This window comes from Mustelus asterias, chromosome 7 (genome assembly GCF_964213995.1).
Source record: "Mustelus asterias chromosome 7, sMusAst1.hap1.1, whole genome shotgun sequence".
NCBI lineage: Eukaryota > Metazoa > Chordata > Chondrichthyes > Carcharhiniformes > Triakidae > Mustelus > Mustelus asterias.
Genome location: NC_135807.1, coordinates 7,379,314 through 7,406,834, shown reverse-complemented (window position 1 = coordinate 7,406,834; position 27,521 = coordinate 7,379,314). Strand labels below are relative to the sequence as shown.

The window sequence follows — 27,521 nt, the reverse complement described above, 5'->3', positions numbered from 1 at the left end:
GATCTCTAAAGGTTGCCACTCAAGTGGATAGAGCTGTGAAGAAGGCATATAGTGTGTTAGCTTTTATTAACAGGGGGTTGGAGTTTAAGAGCCGTGGGGTTATGCTGCAACTGTACAGGACCTTGGTGAGACCGCATTTGGAATATTGCGTGCAGTTCTGGTCACCTCACTATAAGAAGGATGTGGAAGCGCTGGAAAGAGTGCAGAGGAGATTTACCAGGATGCTGCCTGGTTTGGAGTGTCGGTCTTATGAGGAAAGGTTGAGGGAGCTGGGGCTGTTCTCTCTGGAGCGGAGGAGATTGAGGGGAGACTTAATAGAGGTTTATAAAATGATGAAGGGGATAGATCGAGTGAACGTTCAAAGACTATTTCCTCGGGTGGATGGAGCTATTACGAGGGGGCATAACTATAGGGTTCATGGTGGGAGATATAGGAAGGATATCAGAGGTAGGTTCTTCACGCAGAGAGTCGTTGGGGTGTGGAATGGACTGCCTGCAGTGATAGTGGAGTCAGACACTTTAGGAACATTTAAGCGGTTATTGGATAGGCACATGGAGCACACCAGGATGGTAGGGAGTGGGATAGCTTGATCTTGGTTTCAGATGAAGGTCGGCACAACATCGTGGGCCGAAGGGCCTGTTCTGTGCTGTACTGTTCTATGTTCTATGTATGTACATGAACCTCCAACACGAGAAGATTGCTGATGTTATATTCAGAATGTAGGAGAACATGAAGTAGGCGCAGGAGCAGGCCATTCAGCCCCTCGAGCCTGCTCCGCCATTCAATGTGATTATGCCATAACTTACGCCTTTATACCTTAGGAGAGGTGATGGCCTCACAGAATTCAATACAGAAGGAAGCCATTCAGCCCATCGAATCTGTGCCAGCCACAATCCCACTCAGGCCCTATTCCTGCAACCTCACATATTTACATTGCTAACCCTCCTGACACTTGGGTCAATTTTAGCATGGTCAATCAACGTAACCTGCATGTCTTTGGACTGTGGGAGGAAACCAGAGCACCCGGAGGAATCCCCCGCAGACACGGGGAGAAAGTGCAAACTCCACACAGACAGTGACCAAGGCTGGAATCGAACCCAGATCCCTGCAACTGTGAGGCAGCAGTGCGAACCATTGTGCCACTGCGCCACCTAGTGTATTATTGCTAGATTATTAATCCAGAAATTTAGCTAATGTTCTGGGGACCCAGGTTCGAATCCTGCCACAGCAGATGGTGGAATTTGAATTCAACAAAATGTATCTGGAATTAAGAATCTACTGATGACCGTGAAACCATTGTCGATTGTCAGAAAAACTCATCTGGTTCACTGATGTCCTTCAGGGAAGGAAATCTGCCATCCTTACCCAGTCTGGTCTACATGTGACTCCAGAGCCACAGCAATGTGGTTGACTCTCAACTGCTCTTAGGCAACTAGGGATGGGCAATAAATGCTGGCCCAGCCAGTGACACCCATATCCCACGAATGAATAAAAAAAAAATTGCCTCAACTCCACCTTCCTGCCCTCTCCATGCCCTTTGATCCCCAGAGAGACCAACACGCTCTCTATCTCAATATTAACTAGACTAAGTGATTGCGCATCTGGGGCAGAGAACTGCAAAGGTTCGTAAGTCTCCGTGTGAAGAACCATTTCCTCATCTCAGTCCTACCCTGAGAATTTTTTTTAAAAACTGCAAATGTTATTTTGAGAGAATGGTTTGAGCAGCAATTTGCAGTGAAAGGCAACCAGTATGCATTGGTTGGGCCGAATGGCCTGTTCCGCTGCTGTGTATCCAACGTAATCTTAATGTCTATGATGCTCTGACTACGTTAGGAGTTGTGGGTTTTAAACCATTGTATAATTTTATCAGAATGGATCTGAGGGGTTCCTGTGGTAAAGAACCGTGTCACTGTTGAAATAAAGGCCGGTTCCTTCTGGCTGTTCCCATTGTGACATTGTCCCATAGAACCTTAGTTAGGCCGCATTTGGAATATAGTGTTCAATTCTGGTCGCCACACTACCAGAAGGATGTGGAGGCTTTGGAGAGGGTAGAGAAAAGCTTTACCAGGATGTTGCCTGGTATGGAGGGCATTAGCTATGAGGAGAGGTTGGAGAAACTTGGTTTGTTCTCACTGGAACGACGGAGGTTGAGGGGCGACCTGATAGAAGTCTACAAGATTATGAGAGGCATGGACAGAGTCGATAGTCAGAAGCTTTTTCCCAGGGTGGAAGAGTCAATTACTAGGGGGCACAAGTTTAAGGTGCGAGGGGCAAGGTTTAAAGGAGATGTACGAGGCAAGTTTTTTACACAGAGGGTGGTGGGTGCCTGGAACTTGCTGCTGGGGGAGGTAGTGGAAGCAGATACAGTAGTGACTTTTAAGGGGCGTCTTGACAAATACATGAATAGGATGAGAATAGAGGGATATGATCCCCGGAAGGGTCGGGGGTTTAAGTTGGGCAGCATGGTCAGTGCAGGCTTGGAGGGCCAAAGGGCCTGTTCCTGTGCTGTAATTTTCTTTGTTCTTTGTTCTTTATTGGTGGGATCTTCTATGCCTGCTGGCGGTGTGGGGTGGGGTCAATGGGAAACCCCATTGACGGTGGTGGGACCGTCCACTGCTCAAAGGTCATGAGAAACAGGCTGCGGGAAGGCATCTGAGAACCAAAGAGAGAAATCTCTTGCTCTGCCCTACCCCGTGGTAACTTTCTAACCCCTAGTTCTTGTGAAAATTACAAAATTTACAAAATTACTTGTCTTCACCCTTCCATCATTTGCAAATTTTCTTTTGCGTAGGAAAGTTTGATTAAAAAGGATCAGCATTGTTTTTAAAGTTTATTTATTTTTTCTTATTCATTTGTGGGACATGGGCGTCGCTGGCTGGCCAGCATTTATTGCCCATCTCTAGTTACCCTTGGAGGGCAGTTGAGAGTCAACCACATTGCTGTGGCTCTGGAGTCACATGTAGGCCAGACCGGGTAAGGACGGCAAATTTCCTTCCCTAAAGGACATTAGTGAACCAGATGGGTTTTTCGAACAATCGACAATGGTTTCATGGTCATCAGTAGATTCTTAATTCCAGATTTTTTTTTGATTGAATTCAAATTTCACCATTGCCATGGCGGGATTCGAACCCGGGTCCCCAGTAGTGTCACAAGTAGGCTTACAATCACACTGCAATGAAGTTACTGTGAAAATCCCCTAGTCGCCACACTCCAGCGCCTATTCGTGTACACTGAGGGAGAATTTAGCATGGCCAATGCACCTAACCAGCACATCTTTCGGACTGTGGGAGGAAACCGGAGCACCCGGAGGAACCCACCCAGTCACGGGGAGAACATGCAGACTCCGCACAGACAGTGACCCAAGCTGGGAATTGAACCCGGGTCCCTGGCGCTGTGAGGCAGCAGTGCTAACCACTGTGCCACAATTGGGCCTCAGAGTGCAGAATAGAGAGAGAAAACAAATTGTTTCAGAATACAAACCGTGTCTGCCTCTACGCCACCTTCAATGTTTTCATTGGCTATGCTGCCCACGGGCGCGGCGGGGATCTGTTTGAAGATTTCAGGAGCTCCAGGACCTCCTCTGCCTCCTCCAGTGCCCCAACAGAACAGTAACAGGAGAGGAGCCACTAAAGATGAACAATTCAATGAGGTTAAAACCGTGTAATGTATTAAAACTACTATCAAACTATTGCTCTTTGTGGGGATTTTAAAAAATTAACATATTGAGCCCCCGCCCCACACAGAACCCCGGCCAATGTTGCTCGCTATAATAGCCACATAACTGCATTGTTATGATTGGTGAGTGTTAGACCACAAGATATAGGAGCAGAAGTAGGCCATTCAGCCCATCGAGTCTGCTCTGCCATTCAATGAGATCATGACTGATCTGATGTGATAATCCTCAACTTCACTTTCCCACCTTATTCCCATAAACCGCGATTCCTTTACTGCTGAAAGACCTGCCTATCTCAGGCCCTTCGAACCTGCTCCGCCATTCATTTTGATCATGGCTGATCATCGAATTCAATATCCTGATCCTCCCCTTCCCCCCCGTAGCTCTTAACCCCTTTTAGCCCCAAGAGCTAGATCTAATAAAAGCAAATTACTGCGGATGCTGGAATCTGAAACCAAAATAGAAAATGCTGGAAAATCTCAGCAGGTCTGGCAGAATCTGTAAGGAGAGAAAAGAGCTGACGTTTCGAGTCCAGATGACCTTTTGTCATTTCTTACAAAGGGTCACCTGGATTTGAAATGTCAGCCCTTTTCTATCCTTACGGATGCTGCCAGACGTGCTGAGATTTTCCAGCATTTTCTCTTTTGGAGCTATAACTAATTCCTTCTTTAAATCAGACAACCTTTTGGCCTCAACTACTTTCTGTGGCAGTGAATTCCACACATTTACCACTCTGTGGGTGAAGAAATTTCTCCTCACCTCAATTCTCTGAGGTTCACCCCTTATCGTCAAACTAGTTCTGGGCTCCCCCCACCATTGGGAACATTCTTTCTGAATCGACCCTGTCTAACCCTGTTAGAATTTTATAAGTTTCTATGAGATCCCCTCTCACTCTTCTAAACTCCAGTGAATATAATCCTAACCGACTTAACACCCAGCCTCCATATCCCTCTGCAGTAAAGAATTCCACAGATTCACTCCGCTCTGAGAGATAAAATTTCGCTTCATCTTCATCCTAAATGGTCCACCCTTTATTCTGAAACTGTGTTCCCTGGTTCTAGACTTACCAGTCAGGCAAAATATCCTATCTACATTCACTCTGTCGAGTCCTGTAAGAATTCTGTAAGTTTTAATGAGATCACCTCTCATTCTTCAAAACCCTAGAACCTACAGGCCTAATTTCCCCAATCTTTCCTCGTAAAAATAATAGGTCTGAGGATTGGGAGCAGTTTCGAATTCAGCAAAGAAAGACCAAGGGATTGATTAAGAAGGGGAAAATACAGTACGAAAGTAAGCTTGCAGGGAACATAAAGACTGACACTAAGAGTTTCTATAGATACGTGAAGAGAAGGAGGTTGGTGAAGACAAATGAAGGTCCCCTACAGACAGAAACGGGGGAATGTATAATAGGGACAGAGAAATGGCCGAGCAACTGAATACATACTTTGATTCTGCCTTCACAAAAGAGGACACAAATCAGATACCAGAAATGTTGGGGAATGCAAGATTTAGTGAGAGGGAAGAACTGAGGGAAATCAATATTGGTAGAGAAATGGTGCTGGGAAAATTGAAGGCGGATAAATTCCCAGGGCCTGATCATCTACATCCCAGAGTACTTAAGGAAGTGGCCCTAGAAATAGTGGATGCATTGGTGGTCATTTTCCAGGATTCTATAGACTCTGGAACAGTCCCTCTGGAACAGATTGGAGGGTAGCTGATGTCACTCTAATATTCAAAAAGGGAGGTAGAGAGAAAACAGGGAATTATAGACCAGTAAGCTTAACATCGGTAGTGGGGAAAATTCTCAATCCATTATCAAGGACTTTTTAGCGGAGCATTTAGAAAGCAGTGGCAGGATCAGACGGAGTCAGCATGGATTTATGAAGGGGAAATCATGCTTGACAAATCTGTTGGAATTCTTTGAAGATGTAACTAGTAGAATTGACAAGGGGGAGCCAGTCGATGTTGTATATTTGGACTTTCAGAAAGCGTTTGACAAAGAGATAAGAGATTATCGTGCAAGATTAAAGTGCATGGCATTAGGGGAAGTGTATTGAGATGGATAGAAAACTGGCTGGCAGAGAGGAAACAAAGAGTAGGAATTAATGGGTGCTTTTCAAATTGGCAGGCAGTAACTAGTGGGGTGCCACGGGGATCGGTGCTGGGACCCCAGCTATTCACAATATATATTAATGATTTGGATGAGGGAACAAAAATAACTTCTCAAAGTTTGCAGATGATACCAAGTTGGGTGGGAGGGTGAACTGTGACGAGGATGCAGAAATCCTTCAGAATGATCTGGATAGGTTGGGTGAGTGGGCAAATCAATGGCAGATGCAGTATAATTTGGATAAATGTGAGGTTATTCATTTTGGAAACAAAAACAAGAAGGCAGATTACTACTTGAATGGCTGTAAATTGGGAGAGCGGAGTGTGCAGCAGGATCTGGGTGTCCTTGTGCACCAGTCACTGAAGGTAAGCATGCAGGTGCAGCAGGCAGTAAAGAAGGCAAATGGTATGTTGACCTTCATTGCGAGAGGTTTCGAGTACAGGAGCAGGGATGTGTTGTTGCAATTATACAGGGCCTTGGTGAGGCCACACCTGGAGTATTGTGTGCAGTTTTGGTCTCCTTTTCTGAGGAAGGATGTTCTTGCTCTCGAGGGAGTGCAGCGAAGGTTTACCAGGCTGATTCCGGGGATGGTGGGACTGATATATGAGGAGAGATTGACGAGGTTAGGAATGTTTTCGCTGGAGTTCAGACGAATGAGGGGGGATCTCATAGAGACTTATAAAATTCTAACAGGACTAGACAGGGGAGATGCATGGAGGATGTTGCCGATGGGGGCGGGGGGGGGGGGGGGGGGGAGTCCAGAACCAGGGGTCACAGTCTGAGGATTCGGGGTAGACCATTTAGGACAGAAGTGAGGAGACATTTCTTCACCCAAAGAGTGTGAGCCTGTGGAATTCATTAGCGCAGGAAGTAGTTGATGCCAAAACATTGAATGTATTCAAGAGGTGGCTGGATATAGCACTTGGGGCGAATGGGATCAAAGATTATGGGGAGAAAGCAGAATGAGGTTATTGAGTTGGACGGTCAGCCATGATCGTAATGAATGGCGGAGCAGGCTCGAAGGGCCGAATGGCCTCCTCCTGATCCTATCTTCTATGTTTCTATGTAAGACAACCATAAGACATAGGAGCACAAGTAGGCTATTCAGCCCATCAAGTCTGCTCTGCCATTCAGTGAGATCATGACTGATCCAATGTGATAATCCTCAACTCCACTCTCCCGCCTTATCCCCATAACCCTCGATTTCCTTACTGATTAAAAATCTGTCTGCCTCAGCATTGGACATACTTAACGCCCTAGCCTCTGCAGCCCTCTGCGGTAAAGAATTCCACGGATTCTCCACCTCTGAGGGAAGACATTCCTCCTCATCTCTGTGTTAAATGGGTGACCCCCTCACTCTGAGATGATGCCCTCCGGTCCTAGACTCTCCCACAAGGGGAAACAACCTCTCAGCATCTCCCCTGTCGAGCCCCCTGAGAATCCTCTGTGTCTCAATAAGATGGCCTTTCATTTTTCTAAACTCCAAAGAGTACAGGCCCAACCTACTCACCCTTTCCTCATGAGAAAATCCCTCCATACCCGGAACAATCTAGTGATTCACCAGACTGATTCCTGGGATGGGGAGGATTTTCCTACAAAAGGAGATTGAGGAGACTGGCCCTGTATTCGCTAGAGCTTCGAAGAATGAGAGGTGATCTCATTCAGATTTACAGGGCTCAACAGGTAGGATGCAGGAATGGTGTTTCCTCGAGCTGAGTGGGAGAGGGGATGATCTGGAATCAAAATAAAGTTTCAGAATGAAGGATTGGCCACTTAGGACAAAGATGAGGAAGCATTGCTTCACTCAGAGGGTGATGAATCCGTGAAATTCTTTACTCCAGAGAGCTGTCGAAGCTCAAACATTTTTTTAAATTCATTTGTGGGACATGGGCGTCACTGACTGGCCAGCATTTATTGCCCATCCCTAGTTGCCCTTGAGAAGGTGGTGGTGAGCTGCCTTCTGAGTCAGCACGGTTTTGTGAAGGGTAGGTCGTGCCTCACAAACCTTATTGAGTTCTTTGAGAAGGTGACCAAAGAGGTGGATGAGGGTAAAGCGGTTGATGTGGTGTATATGGATTTCAGCAAAGCATTTGATAAGGTTCCCCATGGTAAGCTTTAGCAGAAAATATGGACACATGGGATTGAGGGTGATTTAGTGGTTTGGATCAGGAATTGGCTAGCTGTAAGAAAACAGAGGGTGGTGGTTGATGGGAAATATTCATCCTGGAGTTCAGTTACTAGTGGTGTACCGCAAGGATCTGTTTTGGGGCCACTGCTGTTTGTCATTTTTATTAATGACCTGGATGAGGGCGTAGAAGGATGGATTAGTAAATTTGCAGATGACACTAAAGTCGGTGGAGTTGTAGACAGTGCAGAGGGAAGTGGCAGGTTACGGAGGGACATAGATAAGCTGCAGAGCTGGGCTGAGAGGTGGCAAATGGCGTTTAATGCGGAAAAGTGTGAGGTGATTCACTTTGGAAGGAGTAACAGGAATACAGAGTACTGGGCTAATGGTAAGATACTTGGTACTGTGGATGAACAGAGGGATCTGGGTGTCCATGTGCATAGATTCCTGAAAGTTGGCACCCAGGTTGATAGGGTTGTTCAGAAGGCGTACGGTGTGTTAGCTTTTATTGGTAGAGGGATTGAGTTTCGGAGCCAGGAGGTCATGCTGCAACTGTACAAAACTCTGGTGCGGCCGCACTTGGAGTATTGCATACAGTTCTGGTCGCCGCATTATAGGAAAGATGTGGAAGTGTTGGAAAGGGTGCAGGTGAGATTTACCAGGATGTTGCCTGGTATGGTGGGAAAATCGTAAGAGGAAAGGCTGAGGGACTTGAGGTTGTTTTCGTTAGAGAGAAGAAGGTTAAGAGGTGACTTAATAGAGGCATACAAGATGATCAGAGGATTAGATAGGGTGGATAGTGAGAGCCTTTTTCCGCGGATGGTGATGGCTAACACGAGGGGACATAGCTTTAAATTGACGGGTGAGAGATATAGGACAGATGTCAGAGGTAGGTTCTTTACTCAGAAAGTAGTAAGGGCGTGGAATGCCCTGCCTGCAGCAGTAGTGGACTCGTCAACATTAAGAGCATTCAAATGGTTATTGGATAAACATATGGATGATATTGGGATAGTGTAGATTAGAGGGGCTCTATATTGGTTTCACTGGTCGGCGCAACATCGAGGGCCGAAGGGCCTGTACTGCGCTGTTATGTTCTATGTTCTATATTCTATGTTCTTGAATCGTTGCAGTCCCACGTGCTGTGGGTTGACCCACAATGCCGTTAGGGAGGGAATTCCAATATTTGGACCCAGCGACTGCAGAGGAATGGTGATATATTTCTACGGCAAGGATAAATAGATTTTTGAACAGTAAAGAATTAAGGGTTATGGTGAGTGGGCAGGTAAGTGGAGCTGAGTCCACGAATAGATCAGCCATGATCTTATTGAATGGTGGAGCAGGCTCGAGGGGCCAAATGGCCTACTCCTGCTCCTAGTTCTTATGTTCTTATGTTCCTAAGTCAGGATGGCGAGTGGGGACTTGCAGGTGGTGGTGTTCCCATTTATCTGCTGCCCTTGTCCTTGATGGAAGTGGTCGTGGGTTTGGAAGGTGCTGTCTAAGGAACTTTGGTGAATTGCTGCAGTGCATCTTGTAGATAGTTCACACTGCTGCTACTGAGCGTCGGTAATGGAGGATTGAATGTTTGTGGATGGGGTAGCAATCAAGCGGGCTGCTTTGTCCTGGATGGTGTCAAGCTTCTTGAGTGTTGTTGGAGCTGCACTCATCCAGGCAAGTGGGGAGTATTCCATCACGTCAAGACAGAAATCGATGAGATTTGTAGATACTAATGACATCAGGGGATATGGAGGTGGTGTGGGAAAATAGCATTGAGGTAGAAGATAAGGCTGATCTACTGAATGACAGAACAGCCTCGAGGGGCTGAATGGCCGACTCCTGCTCCTACTTCCCATGTTAGACTGGAAATATGTGGCAGGAACACTCCTACCTACAATGTACACAGAATGATGCAGCACAGATGGCGGCCATTTAGCCCACTGCATTTGTGCTAGCTCTTTCAAAGGCCCACTCTGCCACACTGCCCTCTGCTGTTTCCTCATAGCCCTGCAAATCGTTCCTCCATCCACCCAAATCTTTCTCATTTTACTGGATAACGGAAAGGCTCTGGCTGAGCTTGGCTGGAATTCACCGGAGAATGTGCAAAGGATATAAAACTCCCCCACACCTGCCCCACCCCTTACAAAAGCTGCCAGCACTGACAAAAGAACAAGAGGAGGATTTATTTTGCAAAGTAGCTTGTTACGATCTTAAATACAAGTCTTAGAATGATAGAATCCCTACAGTGCAGAAGGAGGCCATTCAGCCCATTGAGTCTGCACCGATCACAATCCCACCCAGGCCCTATTCCCATAACCGCTCCTATTTACCCTGCTAATCCCCCTGACACGAAGGGGCAATTTAGCACGGTCAATCAACCTAACCCACACATCTTTGGACTGTGGGAGGAAACTGGAGCACCCGGAGGAAACCCACGCAGACATGGGGAGAACATGCAGGCTCCACACAGACAGTGACCCAAGCCGGGGATCGAACCCAGGTACCTGGCGCTGTGAGGCTACAGTGCTAACCACTGTGCCACCGTGCCACCCACTATCCCACTAGGATGTGGGAAGCAGTTCTGCAAAGGGAATTGAATAAATTCTCCAAGGGAAAAATGGTTTCAGGTCAATGGGGATGAGGAAGATGTAGGGTCCAACTGGATAGCTTTTCCAGAGGGCTAGCACAGCCACAATGGGCTGAAAGGTTTCCCTCTCTGCTGCATGAGCCTATTCTTTATCAGAGAGGGTTCAGAAGATTCATAAGCATTGTTTCAGCAATCAGGAACTTCAGTTATGAGGTTAATTGGAAAAACTGGGACTGTTCTCCTTAAGGGAAGGTGAGATAGAACCTTAGAATCCCTACAGTGCAGAAAGAGGCCATTCGGCCCATCAAGTGAGATTCTGCAAATGAGCATCTTATCCAGACGCCTTTCCACTGCCTGCTCCCCTTAACCCCGTGCATTTACCAGGGCAAATCAACCTAACCTGCATACCTGTGAACACTTAGGGGCAATTTAGCAAGGCCAATGCACCTAACCTGCTCATCATTGGAGTATGGGAGGAAACCAGAGCTCTCGGAGGAAACCCACGCAGACACGAGGAGACTCCATGCAAGCAGTCACCCAAGGCCGGAATTGAACCCGGAATCCTGACGCTGTGAGGCAGCATTGCTAACCACTGTGCCACAGATTGATGGAGGTGTTCAAAATAGTGAAGGGACCGAAGGAAGTAGATAGAGAGAATGAGAAGGATCGAGAACCAGGAGTACCGACTTATTGTGATTGGCAAAAGCAGCAGTGGCAACATGAGGGAGCCATCTTTTACACTGCCAGCGGTTAGAATCTGGAATGGGCTGCCTGGGAGTGTGTTGCCCCTGGGTGAGTTTGGAGTGGGCGGCACGGTGGCACAGTGGTTAGCACTGCTGCCTCACAGCGCCAGGGACCCAGGTTCGATTCCTGGCTTGGGTCACTGTCTGTGTGGAGTCTGCACGTTCTCCCCGTGTCTGCGTGGGTTTCCTCCGGCTGCCTCCCACACTCCAAAGATGTGCGGCCTCGGTGCATTGGCCATGCCAAATTGGCCCTTAGTGTCTCAGGATGCGTAGGTTAGGGGGATTAGTAGGGTAAATATGTGGGATTATGGGGATGGGGTCTGGGTGTGATTGTGGTCGGTGCAGACTCGATGGGATGAATGGCCTCCTTCTGCACTGTAGGGACTCTATGTTTCTATGCAATTCCACATCCTTTAACTTACACAGTAGTAACAAAGCCCCGAGGACCATTAGGCCGATGGCAGCAGCACCGAGGCTGGCATCTTTTGCTCCCGTCTGCCGCATCATGCAGGTGTGATCATTGCCGGTGCACTCGATAACATTCACAGCCACATTCTGAACTGTCCCTTTCCCCTGGTTATCCTCCACCTTTATCGGCACGTTGAAGGTGTATGGCCACAGGTCCACCAGTGGCCGGAGCTCCGCACTCGTATCTTTTGAAAAGAGAAAGGGAGAGATGTTAAAAGGTTCTGGTCGGAATGAATAAACAACACTGCGCTGACAAAAGCGTTTGCCTCCAAACACGGGCTCGTGAATATTACTGGAAAGAGAGATGTGTCGCAGAAGCTTTTCATCCGGCACTCATAGAACATAGAACATAGAACATTACAGCGCAGAACAGGCCCTTCGGCCCACGATGTTGCACCGACCAGTTAAAAAAAAACAAAAAAAAAAAACTGTGACCCTCCAACCTAAACCAATTTCTTTTCGTCCATGAACCTATCTACGGATCTCTTAAACGCCCCCAAACTAGGCGCATTTACAACTGATGCTGGCAGGGCATTCCAATCCCTCACCACCCTCTGGGTAAAGAACCTACCCCTGACATCGGTTCTATAACTACCCCCCCTCAATTTAAAGCCATGCCCCCTCATCAGGACAAATACAAGAACACAACAATTTACACTGCAGGGTTGGAAAGTGGGCTCTGATTGGCTGAGCTGTTGCCATGGAGAAAACAACAGCAGACTACATGCTCCCCAGGCTGGTTGAACATGGTTTGTTGGTTCCAGTGTAAAAAAAGTACAATCAGAGGAGAGGCCAAGGTGGTGGAATAACTACAAAGGGGAGGCAATAGTCTCGTGGTATTATCACCAGACTATTAATCCAGAAACTCAGCTAATGTTCCAGGGACCCGGGTTCGAATCCCACCACGGCAGATGGTGGAACTTGAATTCAATAAAAAAAAACGTTCTGGAATTAAGAATCTACTGATGGCCATGAAACCATTGCCGATTATCAGAAAAACCCATCTGGTTCACTAATGTCCTTTAGGGAAGGAAATCTGCTGTCCTTACCCGGTCTGGCCTATATGTGACTCCAGAGCCACAGCAATGTGGTTGACTCTCAACTGCCCTCGGGCAACTAGGGATGGGCAATGAATAATGGCCAGCGATGCCCATGTCCCACAAATGAATAAAATAAAAGTTTGACATGGAAAGGGACCTTTTGTGGCGAACCCAACCATTCAAGTGTCCATTTGGAAGGGGCACTACTACCCCACTGTAACAAAAAAACACAACTCTATAGGAACTTTAATAACTTAAATTCAGATGACATTGCCAATGTTGATATTTTACTCCAGCTCCATGCTGTCCAACTCCCATTTCCAGAAAGCCACGAACGCCCCAGTACATACCACCTGCTCCCTCTGCGGGGATGTGGCTGAATCCTTTGGCTGGCTGCCTGGGCCTGTTAATGGTCACCTTGGCCGGACTCAGGAGCAGCCCTGTGCAAAGTCTCCAGGGAGGCGTTGGAGAAAGTGCGATAACGATTTACAAAGGTGATATCAGAACTGAGTGAGTCCAATCACCAGGAAGGACTGACCAGGCCGAGCCTTTTTTTCTACAGGAAAGGAAAAGCTGACAGAGCTCTTTAAAATGATGGTGGGACTTGATGAGGCTTAATGTAGAGAAAATATTCCCACTTGTGTCCCACGCAGGGGCGGCATGGTGGTTAGCACTGCCACCTCGCAGTGCCAGGGACCCGGGTTCAATTCCGGCCTTGGGCCACTGTCTGTGCGGAGTTCCAATGTTCTTCCTGTGTCTGCGTGGGTTTCCTCCGGGTGCTCCGGTTTCCTCCCACAGTCAGAAAGACGTGTGGGTTGGCCATGATAAATTGCCCCTTGGTGTCAGGGGACTAGCCAGGGTAAATGCATGGCGTTATGGGGATAGGGCCTGGGTGGGATTGTGGTCGGTGCAGAATCGATGGGCTGAATGGCCTCCTTCTGCACTGTAGACTCTATGATTCTAACTTGTGGCCATAGAGAGAAGATAAATCCAATCAGAATTTTTAGACAGAGAATGTCTGTTAGAGAACTTGCTACTTTTTCACACAGAGGGTGGTGAGTGTCTGGAACAAGCTGCCAGAGGTAGTAGTAGAGGCGGGTACAATTGTAACTTTTAAAAAGCATTTAGACAGTTACATGGCTACGATGGGTATAGAGGGATATGGGCCAAATGCGGGCAATTGGGATTAGCTTAGGGGTTTTATAAAAAAAAATAAGGGCGGCATGGACAAGTTGGGCCGAAGGGCCAGTTTCCATGCTGTAAACCTCTATGACTGTACCACAAGGGGTGGCACGGTGGCACAGTGGTTAGCACTCCTGCCTCACAGTGCCAGGGACCCGGGTTCAATTTCCAGCCTTGGGCGACTGTGTGGAGTTTGCACGTCCCCCCCACCCCCGTCCCCTCCGCCGTGTCTGCGTGGGTTTCTTCCGGGTGCTCCGGTTTCCTCCCACAGTTCGAAAGACGTGTAGATACATTGGTTGTGCTAAATTCTCCCTCAGTGTATCCGAACAGGCGCTGGAGTGTGGCGACTAGGGGATTTTCACACTAACTTCATTGTAGTGTTAATGTTAAAGTTCATTTATTAGTGTCACAAGTAGGCTCACATTAACACTGCAATGAAGTTACTGTAAAAATCCCCTAGTTGCCACACTGTCACCTGTTCGGGTACACAGAGGGAGAATTTAGCACGGCCAGTGTACCTAATGTAAGCTTACTTGTGACTAATAAATGAACTTAAACTCAAAACAGTTGTTCTGAATTGCTACAAATTCAAATTAATTCTTCGTAAATCAGATTCACTCTTCAAAATGTCACCTCGCTGCTGGCCCTTACCATTCCTACGTAAGATCTTCCATTTGTTGGTAACGTCTGGTTCATCCATGAGTTTGAAATGGTACGGGGCGGCGTTCGGGTAGGAATCTGCATCGAAAGCCGTGATGGTCAAGGAATTTGCCTTCTCGCACATGCAGCGTTCCCGCACGGCAATGATGGGAATGTTATCGTTCTCATCGTCCACGTCGAAGACAATGGTCCCCGTGGCTGTTTTGGGAACAGGTCCTGTGAGACAGAGAGAAAGTAAAGGGTCTACTTTACAGAAAGACAAAAGGCAAAAGACACCAAGGATGCAAGAAATCTGAAATAATTTTTTAAAAAAGTAATCGGGAAATGGTGGCGAGAGGGCTAAACTTGAAATAAATCACAAAAAGAATTGGGAAGACATGGAATTTACATGGAAAGGGCAAGGGGGGGGCAGTCGGAATATGGAATTGATTCCTATTAAACAGATGGGAATGGCTGTTTGAGAAAGGGAATCATTAAAGTGGATTGTCAGGAATGTGGGATCAGATGAACTGGCTCATTGAAGAAATAGATTGTCATGGCTTGTTGCTCTGTTGTGGCACATGCTGTGCTCTCCACATATGGTTACCCAGGTGGCACGGTGCCAGGGACACGGGTTCGATTCCCAGCTTGGGTCACTGTCTGCGTGGAGTATGCACATTCTCCCCGTGTGTGCGTGGGTTTCCTTCGGGTGCTCTGGTTTCCTTCCACAGTCTGAAAGACGTGCTGGTTAGGTGGGTTGCTGGATAGGTGGATTATAAGGCTCTGGTCATGCCCCATTTGGAGTATTGTGAGCAGTTTTGGGCCCCATATCTAAGGAAGGATGTGCTGGCCTTGGAAAGGGTCCAGAGGAGGTTCACAAGAATGATCCCTGGAATGAAGAGCTTGTCGTATGAGGAATGGTTGAGGACTCTGGGTCTGTACCCGATGGAGTTTAGAAGGATGAGGGGGGATCTTATTGAAACTTACAGGATACTGCGAGGCCTGGATAGAGTGGAAGTGGAGAGGATGTTTTCACTAGTAGGAAAAACTAGAACCAGAGGGCACAACCTCAGGCTAAAGGGACGATCCTTTAAAACAGAGATGAGGAGGAATTTCTTCAGCCAGAGAGTGGTGAATCTGTGGAACTCTTTGCCGCAGAAGGCTGTGGAGGCCAGGTCATTGAGTGTCTTTAAGACAGAGATAGACAGGTTCTTGATTAATAAGGGATCGAGGATTATGGGGACAAGGCATGAGAATGGGGATGAGAAAAAAAATCAGCCATGATTGAATGGCGGAGCAGACTCGATGGGCCGAGTGGCCTAATTCTGCTCCTCTGTCTTATGGTCTTATTAAATTCTCCCTCAGTGTACCCGAACAGGCGCCGGAGTGTGGCGACCAGGGGATTTTCACAGTGACTTCATTGCAGTGTTAATGTAAGCCTACTTGTGACACTAATAAATAAACTAAACTCAAAAGGATTGGAAACCTGAAAATTTGCCGAGATAGCAAACTGGAGGCCTTCAAAAGATTTCTAGGCTTAAATCGGTGGGGATTTTGTCCCACATGGAAGTAGGAAAACACTCAGAACAGCCTCTAGTTTCATCCATTATCTGTTTTGCTTCTCATTCACTCATGGGACGTGGGCCTCGCTGGCTGGCCAGCATTTATTGCCCATCCCTAGTTGCCGTTAGAGGACAGTTGAGAGTCAACTCCTGTTGTGGCTCTGGAGTCACATGTAGGCCAGACCGGGTAAGGATGGCAGACTTCCTCCCCTAAAGGACATTAGTGAAGCAGATGGGTTTTTCTTACAATCGACAATGGTTTCATGGTCATCAGTAGATTCTTAATTCCAGAAAGTTTTTTTTTATTGAATTCAAATTCCACCATCTATCGTGGCAGGATTTGAACGCGGGTCCCCAGAACATTAGCTGAGATTCTGGATTAATAGTCTCGCATAATCCCACTAGGCCATCACCTCCCCCCCCCCGGTAGTTCAGCAGGTCACCTGACCCCCCCATCATTGCGGCTGGGGTCAAGGAGTTGATGAGGAGGGTAACCTAAGGTGACCTGGCGTCAGACCCGGTGGTGATCACCTGACCTGGTGCTCACCTGACCCTGAAGCGACATGAGAACATTGGCAGTGAGCAGCGGAGAACAGAGAGATTTGACTACTTTGTGTGTCTTTGGATTCTGGAGCCACTAAGTTATACCGTGACGGTTATGCAAATGAACCAATAAGTGGCCTGAGAATGGTTTCTACATCTTATCCAGCAACTTACACTTCAACATACAGAGTTCTGGTCGCCGCACTACCAGAAGGATGTGGAAACTTTGGAGAGGGTACAGAAAATGTTTACCAGGATGGGCGGCATGGTGGCACAGTGGTGAGCACTGCTGACTCACAGCGCCAGGGACCCAGGTTCAGTTCTGGCCTCGGGTCTGTGTGGAGTTTGCACGTTCTCCCCGTGTCTGCGTGGGTCTCCGGTTTCTTCCCATATGCCAAAGATGTGCGGGTTAGGTGGATTGGCCGTGCTAGATTGCCCCCGAGTGTCAGGGGGACTAGCTAGGGTAAATATGTGGGGTTGTGGGGATAGGGCCTGAGTGGGACTGTTGTCAGTGCAGGCTTGATAGGCCAAATGGCCTCCTTCTGCACTGTAGGGATTCTATGATTCCAGGATACTGCCAGGTTGGAGGGTATCACCTGTGAGGAGAGATTGGACAAACTTGCTTTGTTTTCACTTGCATGTTGGAGGCTGCGGGGAGGTGACCTGAAGTTTACAAAATTATGAGAGGCCAGGGTAGAAATGTCACTTTTCCCCAGGGTAGAAATGTCACTTACTGGGGGACAAGTATAATGGAGAAAGTTTAAAGGTGTGGTAACCCCCAGAACTCCCATGGGGAATCCCTAATTACCCTCCCTCAAGGGCTCAGGACACGAGTTCCATCTGGTTAGGCAATTGCCTGTTACCGCGGGAACTCATATTCCATGAAACCCACAGGGAGGTCAATTAGAGATTCCCTATGTGAATTCTGGGGATGAACACAAAAGGAGATGTGAGAGGCAAGCTTTTTTTTTTACACGGAGGGTGGTAAGTGCCTGGAATGCGCTGCCGGAGGAGGTGATAGAAGCAGATACAGTAGCAACTTTTAAGAGGCATCTTGACAGACACACAAATACATCCTTTAAAAAGTACCTGGATGAATACTTGGCACGCCATAACATTCAGGGCTCTGGGTCAAGTGCTGGCAAGTGGGATTAGGTGGGTAGGGCAGGGTCTTTCATGCATCGGTGCAGACTCGATGGGCCGAAGGACCTCTTCTGCACTGTAGTATTCTGTGATCAGGCAGGGATATGGACTGTGCAGAGGCAAAAGGGTCTTTACTTTAGAAAGGTGTCATGTGTCGGCACAGGCTTGGTGGGCCGAAGGGCCTGTTCCTGTGCTGTACTGTTCTTTGTTCTACACTCATTAACTAACACTGAATGACCGTCCCATATGAGTGTGAAAAGCACTGTGTTAGGATAGAAATGGGACATGTGAACATGGTGTGTTTCTCTTGATGAGAAACACAAGAGACATAAACACATCCTGTCCATTCATTCAGAGCTCTTCTAATCTGTCAACAAAGCTGGACATTACATTCCAGGTAGCCCCTGTCTTACCATCATTATCGATGGCCAATATTGTGGTTGTGTACTTTCCATCAACAACATAATCAGATTCTCGGTCAGGAAGCTTGTTCAGGGTGATCTCCCCAGTTTCAGGGTTAATGTTGAAGTAGTTTGCTGGATCTGAATTCTTCGCATATCTGTTTGCAAAAACAGAAGTCGGCGTTACTTATTGTGAACACGTATGTACGCATGCCTGATATTCAAGCATGGCATACGTGTGCGTACACACACTAGACACACACACACACACACACACACACTAGACACACAAGCACAGATGCTGACAAACATGCACACGGATGGTTAAATTTTACACTCCTCTGTTTAAAGACGTGTAAAATCTAACAGCTGCCCTTCCCATCACCCAGTTACTCCACCCTGCTGCGATTGGGATTGCTGCCTTGATTTCAACTGCCCCCTGCTTTTGCCCCACACAGTGGCAGACAATACACACACACGCGTGTACACACACACACACGTGTCTCACATCACAAGCCTCCATCTGTGGTGGGTAAGTTGTTGGAAGGTATTTTGAGAGACAGGATCTACAGGCATTTAGAGACACAAGGACTGATTAGGGACAGTCGGCATGGCTTTGTGAGTGGAAAATCGTGTCTCACAAATTTGATTGAGTTTTTTGGAGGGGTAACCAAGAAGGTAGATGAGGGCAGCGCAGTTGATGTTGTCTACATGGACTTTAGCAAGGCTTTTGACAGGGTACCGCATGGTAGATTGTTGCATAAGGTTAAATCTCACGGGATCCAGGGTGAGGTATCTAAATGGATACAAAATTGGCCTCTTGACAGAAGTGGTTGTAGAGAATTGTTTTTCAAACTGGAGGCCTGTGACCAACGGTGTTAAGACCATAAGACCATAAGACATAGGAGCGGAGGTAAGGCCATTCGGCCCATCGAGTCCACTCCACCATTCAATCATGGTTGATTTCAACTCCATTTACCCGCTCTCTCCCCATAGCCCTTAATTCCTCGAGAAATCAAGAATTTATCAATTTCTGTCTTGAAGACGCTCAACGTCTCGGCCTCCACAGCCCTCTGTGGCAATGAATTCCACAGACCTACCACTCTCTGGCTGAAGAAATTTCTCCTCATCTCTGTTCTAAAGTGACTCCCTTTTATTCTAAGGCTGTGCCCCCGCGTCCTAGTCTCCCCTGCTAATGGAAACAACTTCCCGACGTCCATCCTATCTAAGCCGTTCATTATCTTGTAAGTTTCTATTAGATCTCCCCTCAACCTCCTAAACTCCAATGAATATAATCCCACGATCCTCAGACGTTCATCGTATGTCAGGCCTACCATTCCTGGGATCATCCGTGTGAATCTCCACTGGACCCGCTCCAGTGCCAGTATGTCCTTCCTGAGGTGTGGGGCCCAAAATTGCTCACAGTACTCCAAATGGGGCCTAACCAGTGCTTTATAAAGCCTCAGAAGTACATCCCTGCTTTTGTATTCCAAGCCTCTTGAGATAAATGACAACATTACATTTGCTTTCTTAATTACGGACTCAACCTGCAAGTTTACCTTTAGAGAATCCTGGACTAGGACTCCCAAGTCCCTTTGCACTTTAGCATTATGAATTTTGTCACCGTTTAGAAAATAGTCCATGCCTCTATTCTTTTTTCCAAAGTGCACGACCTCGCACTTGCCCACGTTGAATTTCATCAGCCACTTCTTGGACCACTCTCCTAAACTGTCTAAATCTTTCTGCAGCCTCCCCACCTCCTCAATACTACCTGCCCCTCCACCTATCTTTGTATCATCGGCAAACTTGGCCAGAATGCCCCCAGTCCCGTCATCTAGATCGTTAATATATAAAGAGAACAGCTGTGGCCCCAACACTGAACCCTGCGGGACACCACTTGTCACCGGTTGCCATTCTGAGAAAGAACCTTTTATCCCAACTCTCTGCCTTCTGTCTGACAGCCAATCGTCAATCCATGTTAGTACCTTGCCTCGAATACCATGGGCCCTTATTTTACTCAGCAGTCTCCCGTGAGGCACCTTGTCAAAGGCCTTTTGGAAGTCAAGATAGATAACATCCATTGGCTCTCCTTGGTCTAACCTATTTGTTATCTCTTCAAAGTGAGTGTTCTTCACACTCACACATTTCTTTACCTGGTTCTTTCACTTTCTTTCCCGGTATCAGCACTAATTGCAGGATATTTTCCAAATGATTTGCCAATTCGCACTTTGGTGCCATCCTCTGTTATCCTGATTCGCTTTGTTGTTGGTTTAAATGAAAAGCCTTCTTTCTTATCTTTCACCATGACTTTTATTGTGATTGGTTTAGGGATACGGCTTCCTCCACCACCTCCTCCTCCACCTCCTCCTCCACCTCCACCTCCACCTCCACCTCCACCTCCACCTCCAGTTAAAACTGAAGAGTGATACTTTGCTTTGTTGGAGACTCGAACAACCAGATTCTTGGTTTGTGACTCTTCATAATCCAGTTCCTGTCAGGGTGAAGGGAAAACAGTGTCAAATGTTGATGGAGATGGGGAGAACCGCACTTGAAAAAGCCCTTTTTTAACTGGTGCAGACTCAATGGGCTGGGTGGCCTCCTTCTGCACTGTAGTTTTTAAAGTTTATTTAATCAGTGTCACAAAGGGGCTTACATTAACACTGCAATGAAGTTACTGTGCAAATCCCCTAGTCGCCAAACTCCGGCGCCTGTTCGGGTACACTGAGGGAGAATTTAGCACAGCCAATGCACCTCACCAGCACGTCTTTCGGACTGTGGGAGGAAACTGGAGCACCCGGAGGAAACCCACACAGACACGGGGAGAACGTGCAGACTCCGCACAGACAGCGACCCAAGCCAGGAATTGAACCCGGGTCCCTGGCGCTGTGAGGCAGCAGTGCTAACCACCATGCCACCCCCACGTAGGGATTCTATGGTTCTATTCTATGACGCAACCCTATCTGTTTCTCTTAATTTCTTAGAAACTTTGATCAAAGCATCCCTTAACTATTTAAATTTCAGCGAATAAACTCTTAGTGTAGCTATCTCGCCTCGATGTTTAAGCTTTGAAGTCCCAGCATAAGTCTCGCAAATCTACTGTGCTCTCCCTCCCAAAGTTAATCCTTCCCGAGATATTCCTCTGTGTGGCAGATGGCACAGTAAGTGGCACAGTGCTTTCCTCCCACAGTCTGAAAGACGTGCTGGTTAGATGGATCGGCCATGCTGAATTCTCCCTCAGTGTACCCAAACAGGCACCGGAGTGTGGTGACTCAGAGATTTTCACAATAACTTCATTGCAGTGTTAATGTAAGCCTACCTGTGGCACTAATAAAATAAACTAACTAAAGACTGTACCCAGACAGTGGAATTTCCCAGGATTTGGATTTTCAGGAAGATTTTGGCAAAGCTTCAAATTAAACTGTTGTTTCTGTGATTCATTCAAAGCTCCTGGAGTCGAAAGGCAACTGGAAGTTTGGAGGAAGATGCGGATGATATTGGAGTGGACAACTAATTCAATCGGAGCATTGGTTCGAAAATACCCAATAAACAGGACTGAGATACAACGGATAAAACAAAGGAATTAAAATTGTCTTCAAAGTGAAAATCGCTCTTAACAACTTGCATTTATCGGATGGTAAAGTGCCCCAAGGTAAGTCACAGGAATGACCATCAAAGTGAATTTGATGGAGAATTTGTCAACATTTATCGTCATCAGGACTAGAGTCAAGGGTGACAGGGATAAGGCCAGAAAGTGGAGTTAAATCGTAGAATAATCGAGTCCACACTGACCACAATCCCACCCAGGCCCTATCCCCAATATCCTATGCATTTACCCTAGCTAGTCTCCCTGACGCTAAGGGGCAATTTGGCACGGCCAATCCACCTAACCCGCACAGCTTCGGACTGTGGGAGGAAACCGGAGCACCCGGAGGAAACCCAGACACGGGGTGAATGTGCAGGCTCCACCCAGACAGTGACCCCAAGCCCAGAATCAAACCCAGGTCCCTGGCGCTGTGAGGGAGCAGTGCTAATCACTGTGCCGCCCAGGAACAGGATCAGCAGGAACAAATTGATTGGTGGAGCAGATTCGATGGGCCAAATGGCCTGCTTCTGCTCCTTAATGTGGAGATGCCGGCGTTGAACTGGGATAAACACAGTAAGAAGTTTAACAACACCTGGTTAAAGTCCAACAGGTTTATTTGGTAGCAAAAGCCACACAAGCTTTCGGAACCCCAAGCCTCACCTGAAGAAGGGACTTGGGGCTCCGAAAGCTTGTGTGGCTTTTGCTACCAAATAAACCTGTTGGACTTTAACCAGGTGTTGTTAAACTTCTTACTCTGCTCCTTAAGACAGATAATCCAGAATTGCCTTGACAATAGTGACAGTTAAGAGTCAACCACATTGCTGTGGCTCTGGAGTCACATGTAGGCCAGACCAGGTAAGGACGGCAGATTTCCTTCCCTAAAGGGACATTAGTGAACCAGATGGGTTTTTAAGACAATTGACAATGGTTTCATGGTCAGAAAATTTTAATTTCAGATTTATTTTAAAAAATTGAGATTTATGGAGATTTAACGGATGAAGCTTGGTCAAAGGGATAGGCTCTAAGGATTGCCTTGAGACAGAGAGGTGCAGAGGTTAATGGAGGGAATTGCAAAGCTGCGGCATGGTCACTGATTATGAATCGATTAGAATCAGGGTTGCGCGGTAGTCTGGAATTAGTGGATAATTAATGTGCGGAGGCAAGAATTTGCTCGTCACAAGCTCGGGGAATAATTTATGCATCATGTACAGCGAGTGTCATCAAATTCACCTTGCATTTCACGGTGTAAGTCTTAGGAGTAAAAAAAGTGTGGGAGGAAACCGGAGCACCCGGAGGAAACCCACGCAGACACGGGGAGAACGTGCAGACTTTGCACAGACAGACAGTGACCCAAGGCCGGAATTGAACCCGGGTCCCTGGCGCTGTGAGGCAGCAGTGCTAAACCACTGTGCCACCGGGCCGCCCCACACGCTAATGCAGGCTTCACTCGATTTTACCTTTTGAAGAATCAAAATCCCTTCATTTGTTTGCTCATCGACTTCGAAGCGAAAGTGTCCTCCTTCATTCCCTTCGATGATATCAAAGTGGCCCAGCCAGTTGTCGGTGAATTCCTGATCTTTGTCCAATACTTTGATGCGGGTGACCTCATCATTCAGTGAGTTTTCTACCACTGAAACAGCGTACTGGAGACAAGAGCACACGCGGGAATGTTATTCTGATGCAGCTGCGGTTAGCTGAATGGCTGCAAATTGGGAGAGGGGAGTGTGCAGCGGAACCTGGGTGACCAGTCGCTGAAGGTAAGCAGGTCATTGGGACTAACTTAGACCATAAGACCAGAAGACATAGGAGCAGAATTAGGCCACTCGGCCCATCGCGTCTGCTCCGCCATTCAATCATGGCTAATATTTTTCTCATCCCCATTCTCCTGCCTTTTCCCCATAACTCCTTATTAATCAAGAACCTATCTATCTCTGTCTTAAAGACACTCAATAACCTGGCTTCCACAGCCATCTGCGGCATAGAGTTCCACAGATTCACCCACTCTCTGGCTGAAGAAATTCCTCCTCATCTCTGTTTTAAAGGATCGTCCCTTTAGCCTGAAGTTGTGTCCACTGGCTCTAGTTTTCCTAGTAGTGCAAACATCCTCTCCACATCCACTCTATCCAGGCCTTGCAGTATCCTACTTAGTGGACAAGTTGGGCCAAAGGGCCTGTTTCCATGCTGTAAACCTCGATGACTCTGTTGCCTCCAGGACTTGAACCTAGATCACTGAATTACCAGTGACATTAGCACAGTGCCACCATCTCCCTGTAATGATGTAGATATTCATCATCTTAAAGCTCCTGGAAAGTCTGGAGTTAAAAACACTGGTAGTCAACATGGAGCGACAAAAATGTATTTTTAATGTGGAGAGTTGTCTCATTCAGTCACCCTTTAGACACAGAAGCAGTTGGTATGAAGATGACTGTACAGAATGACATGTAATTTATTAAAGTTAGTATACCTCCACTTTTTCAGCTGTGGGAACGTTGTCATTAACATCCAAGATCCGGATCTGTGCATTTGTTGTAGAACATTTTCCTCCAACCTTTCCATTTAAATCACAACCTTGTACAGTTAAGGTATATAGATCCTGGGTCTAAGACAAAAAAAAAGTTTTTAAAAGTTTATTTATCACTGTCACACATCGGCTTACATTAACACTGCAATGAAGTTACTGTGAAAATCCCATAGTCGTCACACTCTGGCACCTGTTCGGGTTACACTGAGGGAGTATTAAGCACGGACAATGCACCTAATCAGCACATCTTTCAGACTGTGGGAGGAAACCGGAGCACCCGGAGGAAACCCACGCAGACACAGGGAGAACGTGCAGACTCTGCGCAGACAGTGACCCGAGCTGGGAATCGAATCTGGGTCCCTGGCGCTGTGAGGTAGCAGTGCTAACCACTGTGCCAGAACATTACAATATTCAATTCCAGAATTTCGCAATCGCTCTGTCAACTTTCCTCTTCACTGATCCTTCAGTGTGGTCAAGAGGGAGAGCGGAAGGACAACATCTCTCCTTTCAGTGCCCTGTCTGAATGTTCTTTCTCCTTGGCCAGTCGGTGCCCATGGATCTGTAGTTCTGTCCCGAAGTGACTATTGTTAGTGAGGTGGGTGGGAGGACAATAGTGTTGCCAACCCTCCAGGTTTGGCTTGGGGGGACTCCTAGAATTAAGTTTCATCTCCAATGCAGGAGAAAAAGACAGGGCACATTCTTCCCCCCCGCCTACCCCCCCTCCCCCATCACCCTGCCACCCCCTCCCCCACCTTCCAAAAGCTCTCCGTATAACTTTTGTTGATTAATTACAAATATATTTGGATGTGGGAGAAGGAAGGCTGACCTGACTGTCAAAGTATCATCCAATCGGGTAATGAGGAGTCTGTGCGCATTCTGATTGGCCGCGGGAAGGTGGGGAGGCAGGGCACCATGAGGATAGGTATGTTGGTCAGCCAATGGCAGGAGGGGAGGGTGGGCGGTGAATGGTCATGTGATAACAGCTCCAGGAATATGTCCAAGAGGAGCTGGCAACTACTGGTGGGATGCAATTTATTTACAGCCTCTCATCTTGACCTCTTTACTTCATTTGCAAGTTGGGCAACATACAGGTATGTGAGGGATGTCCCACGAGCAGGCCATAGGTATTTGTAGAAGGCTGGAGACTTATCAAGTCTTTCTTTATTCTTCACGATGTGCGGGTGAACCTGGCTAGGCCAGCATTTATTGCCCATTCTTAATTGCTCATGAGACAATGGTGGTGAGCCACCTTCTTGTCTGTGTGGTGTAGGTACAGCCACAGTGCTGTTAGGGAAGGAGTCCCAATATTTGACCCAGCGACAGTGAAGGGACGGCAATATATTTCCAAGTCAGGATGGTGAGTGGCTTGGTGGGGAACTTGCAGGTTGCGGTGTTCCCATGTATCTGCTGCTCTTGTCCTTTCAGATGGTAGAGGTTGTGGGTTTGGAAGGTGCTGTCAAAGGAGCCTTGGTGAGTTGCTGCAGTGCATCTTGTGGCTAGTACACACGGCTGCTACTGAGCATCGGTGGTGGAGGGAGTTAATGTTTACTGTAGCAGTCAAGCGGGCTGCTTTGTCCTGGATGGTGTCGAGCTTTTTGAGTGTTGTCGGAGCTGCACCCATCCAGGCAAGTGGAGCGTGTTCCATCACACTCCTGACTTGTGCCTTGCAGATGGCGGACAGGCTTTGGGGAGTCAGGAGGTGAGTTACTCGCCTCAGGATTCTGTGGGTACTGAATACCTTACCCAGTGGTCAGTGCCAATTGGAAACACTGGTGCACCCTTCCCATATACAGTATACTACAGGAATTCTCTCTGGTTAAAATTCTATGATTCTATAAGGCATTTGCACAGATACATGGATAGGAAAGGTTCAGAGGGATATGGGCCCAAATGGAGCTAGTTTGGATGGGCATTTTAGTCAGCATGGACCAGTTTGGGCCGAAGGCCGAAGGAGGCCATTCGGCCGAAGGAGGCCATTCGGCCCATTGAGTCTGTACCGACCACAAACCCACCTAGGCTCTATTCCCGTAACCCCACACATTTACCCGGCTAATTCCCCTGACACTAAAGGACAATTTATCATGGCCAATCAACCTAACCCGCACATCTTTGGAGTGTGGGAGAAAACCGGAGCACCCGGAGGAAACCCACGCAGACACGGGAAGAACGAGCAAACTCCACACAGGCAGTGACCCAAGCCGGGAATTGAACCCGGGTCCCTGGCGCTGTGAGGCAGCAGTGCTAACCACCGTGCCACCCTATGATTCTATGAGGATGGTTTATGGAGCTGTGTATTTAAATATACTTCAGGAAATAAAGGATTGGCACAAACCTCTCTGTCTAAGTTTGTTCCGAATGTTTGGATTTCTCCATTTGATCGAGCGGAAAACAAGTGTTGAAATTCCTTCGATGGAATTCTGTAGGCAATTTGTGCATTTTCACCAATGTCTGCATCTGTAGCATTTACCTTCAACACAAAAGTGCCTAGAACAAATAATATGAAAATTATAAATGTTCCTTCGGCTGATTGGCAAAGTTTGTTTTCTGATTAAAAATCTTTCGGAGTACTTTAGGAACTACAAAAGCCTGAGGTCACGTACCAACCCGACCCAAGAACAGCTTCTTCCCTGCTGCTGTCAGACTTTTGAATGGACCTACCTCGCACTAAGTTGATCTTTCTCTACACCCTAGCTATGACTGCAACACTACATTCTGCACTCTCTCCTTTCCTTCTCTATGAACGGTATGCTCTGTATGTATAGCACGCAAGAAACAATACTTTTCACTGTATACTAATAAATGTTGATTTGATTTGATTTATTGTTGTCACGTGTATTAGCATACAGTGAAAAGTATTGTGACAATACATTCGACAATAATAAATCAAATCAAACTGCAAAACGACAACATATCACAACTTTATCGTGGTAAAACATCCCATAAACCTGACAAAGACCAGATCAGAAACTCCGAGTTATATTATGAAGTTAGCATAGACCCCAACTATTATTTTATTTTGCATTAGTGTGAGGATAAAGTGTTCCACTCCAGATCTGATTCTATTGATCCACTAGGAAGCTTTTACCAAAACAAACTTTATTTAACAATACAGTTTAAAACAAATGAATGAGTGTAACTTTTACCAATTGAAACACTGAAACATGATACAACTTTTACAGATGCACCATAGAAAGCATTCTTTCTGGT

General features: G+C 47.0%; 1 protein-coding gene across 1 annotated transcript in view; it reads right to left on the bottom strand.

The window, feature by feature from the left end:
• LOC144496032 (desmoglein-2-like) overlaps positions 1-27,521 on the bottom strand; it is a 69,004-nt gene that overhangs the window by 6,016 nt on the left and 35,467 nt on the right. The window contains exons 8-16 of the mRNA XM_078216985.1: positions 26,647-26,798; positions 24,258-24,392; positions 23,251-23,436; positions 20,614-20,701; positions 20,364-20,574; positions 18,223-18,368; positions 14,574-14,798; positions 11,655-11,885; positions 3,481-3,626 (exon numbers count right to left, since the gene is read on the bottom strand). Of these exons, the coding sequence (XP_078073111.1) occupies positions 3,481-3,626; positions 11,655-11,885; positions 14,574-14,798; positions 18,223-18,368; positions 20,364-20,574; positions 20,614-20,701; positions 23,251-23,436; positions 24,258-24,392; positions 26,647-26,798 (1,520 nt within the window). The remainder of the gene's footprint in view (positions 1-3,480; positions 3,627-11,654; positions 11,886-14,573; positions 14,799-18,222; positions 18,369-20,363; positions 20,575-20,613; positions 20,702-23,250; positions 23,437-24,257; positions 24,393-26,646; positions 26,799-27,521) is intronic.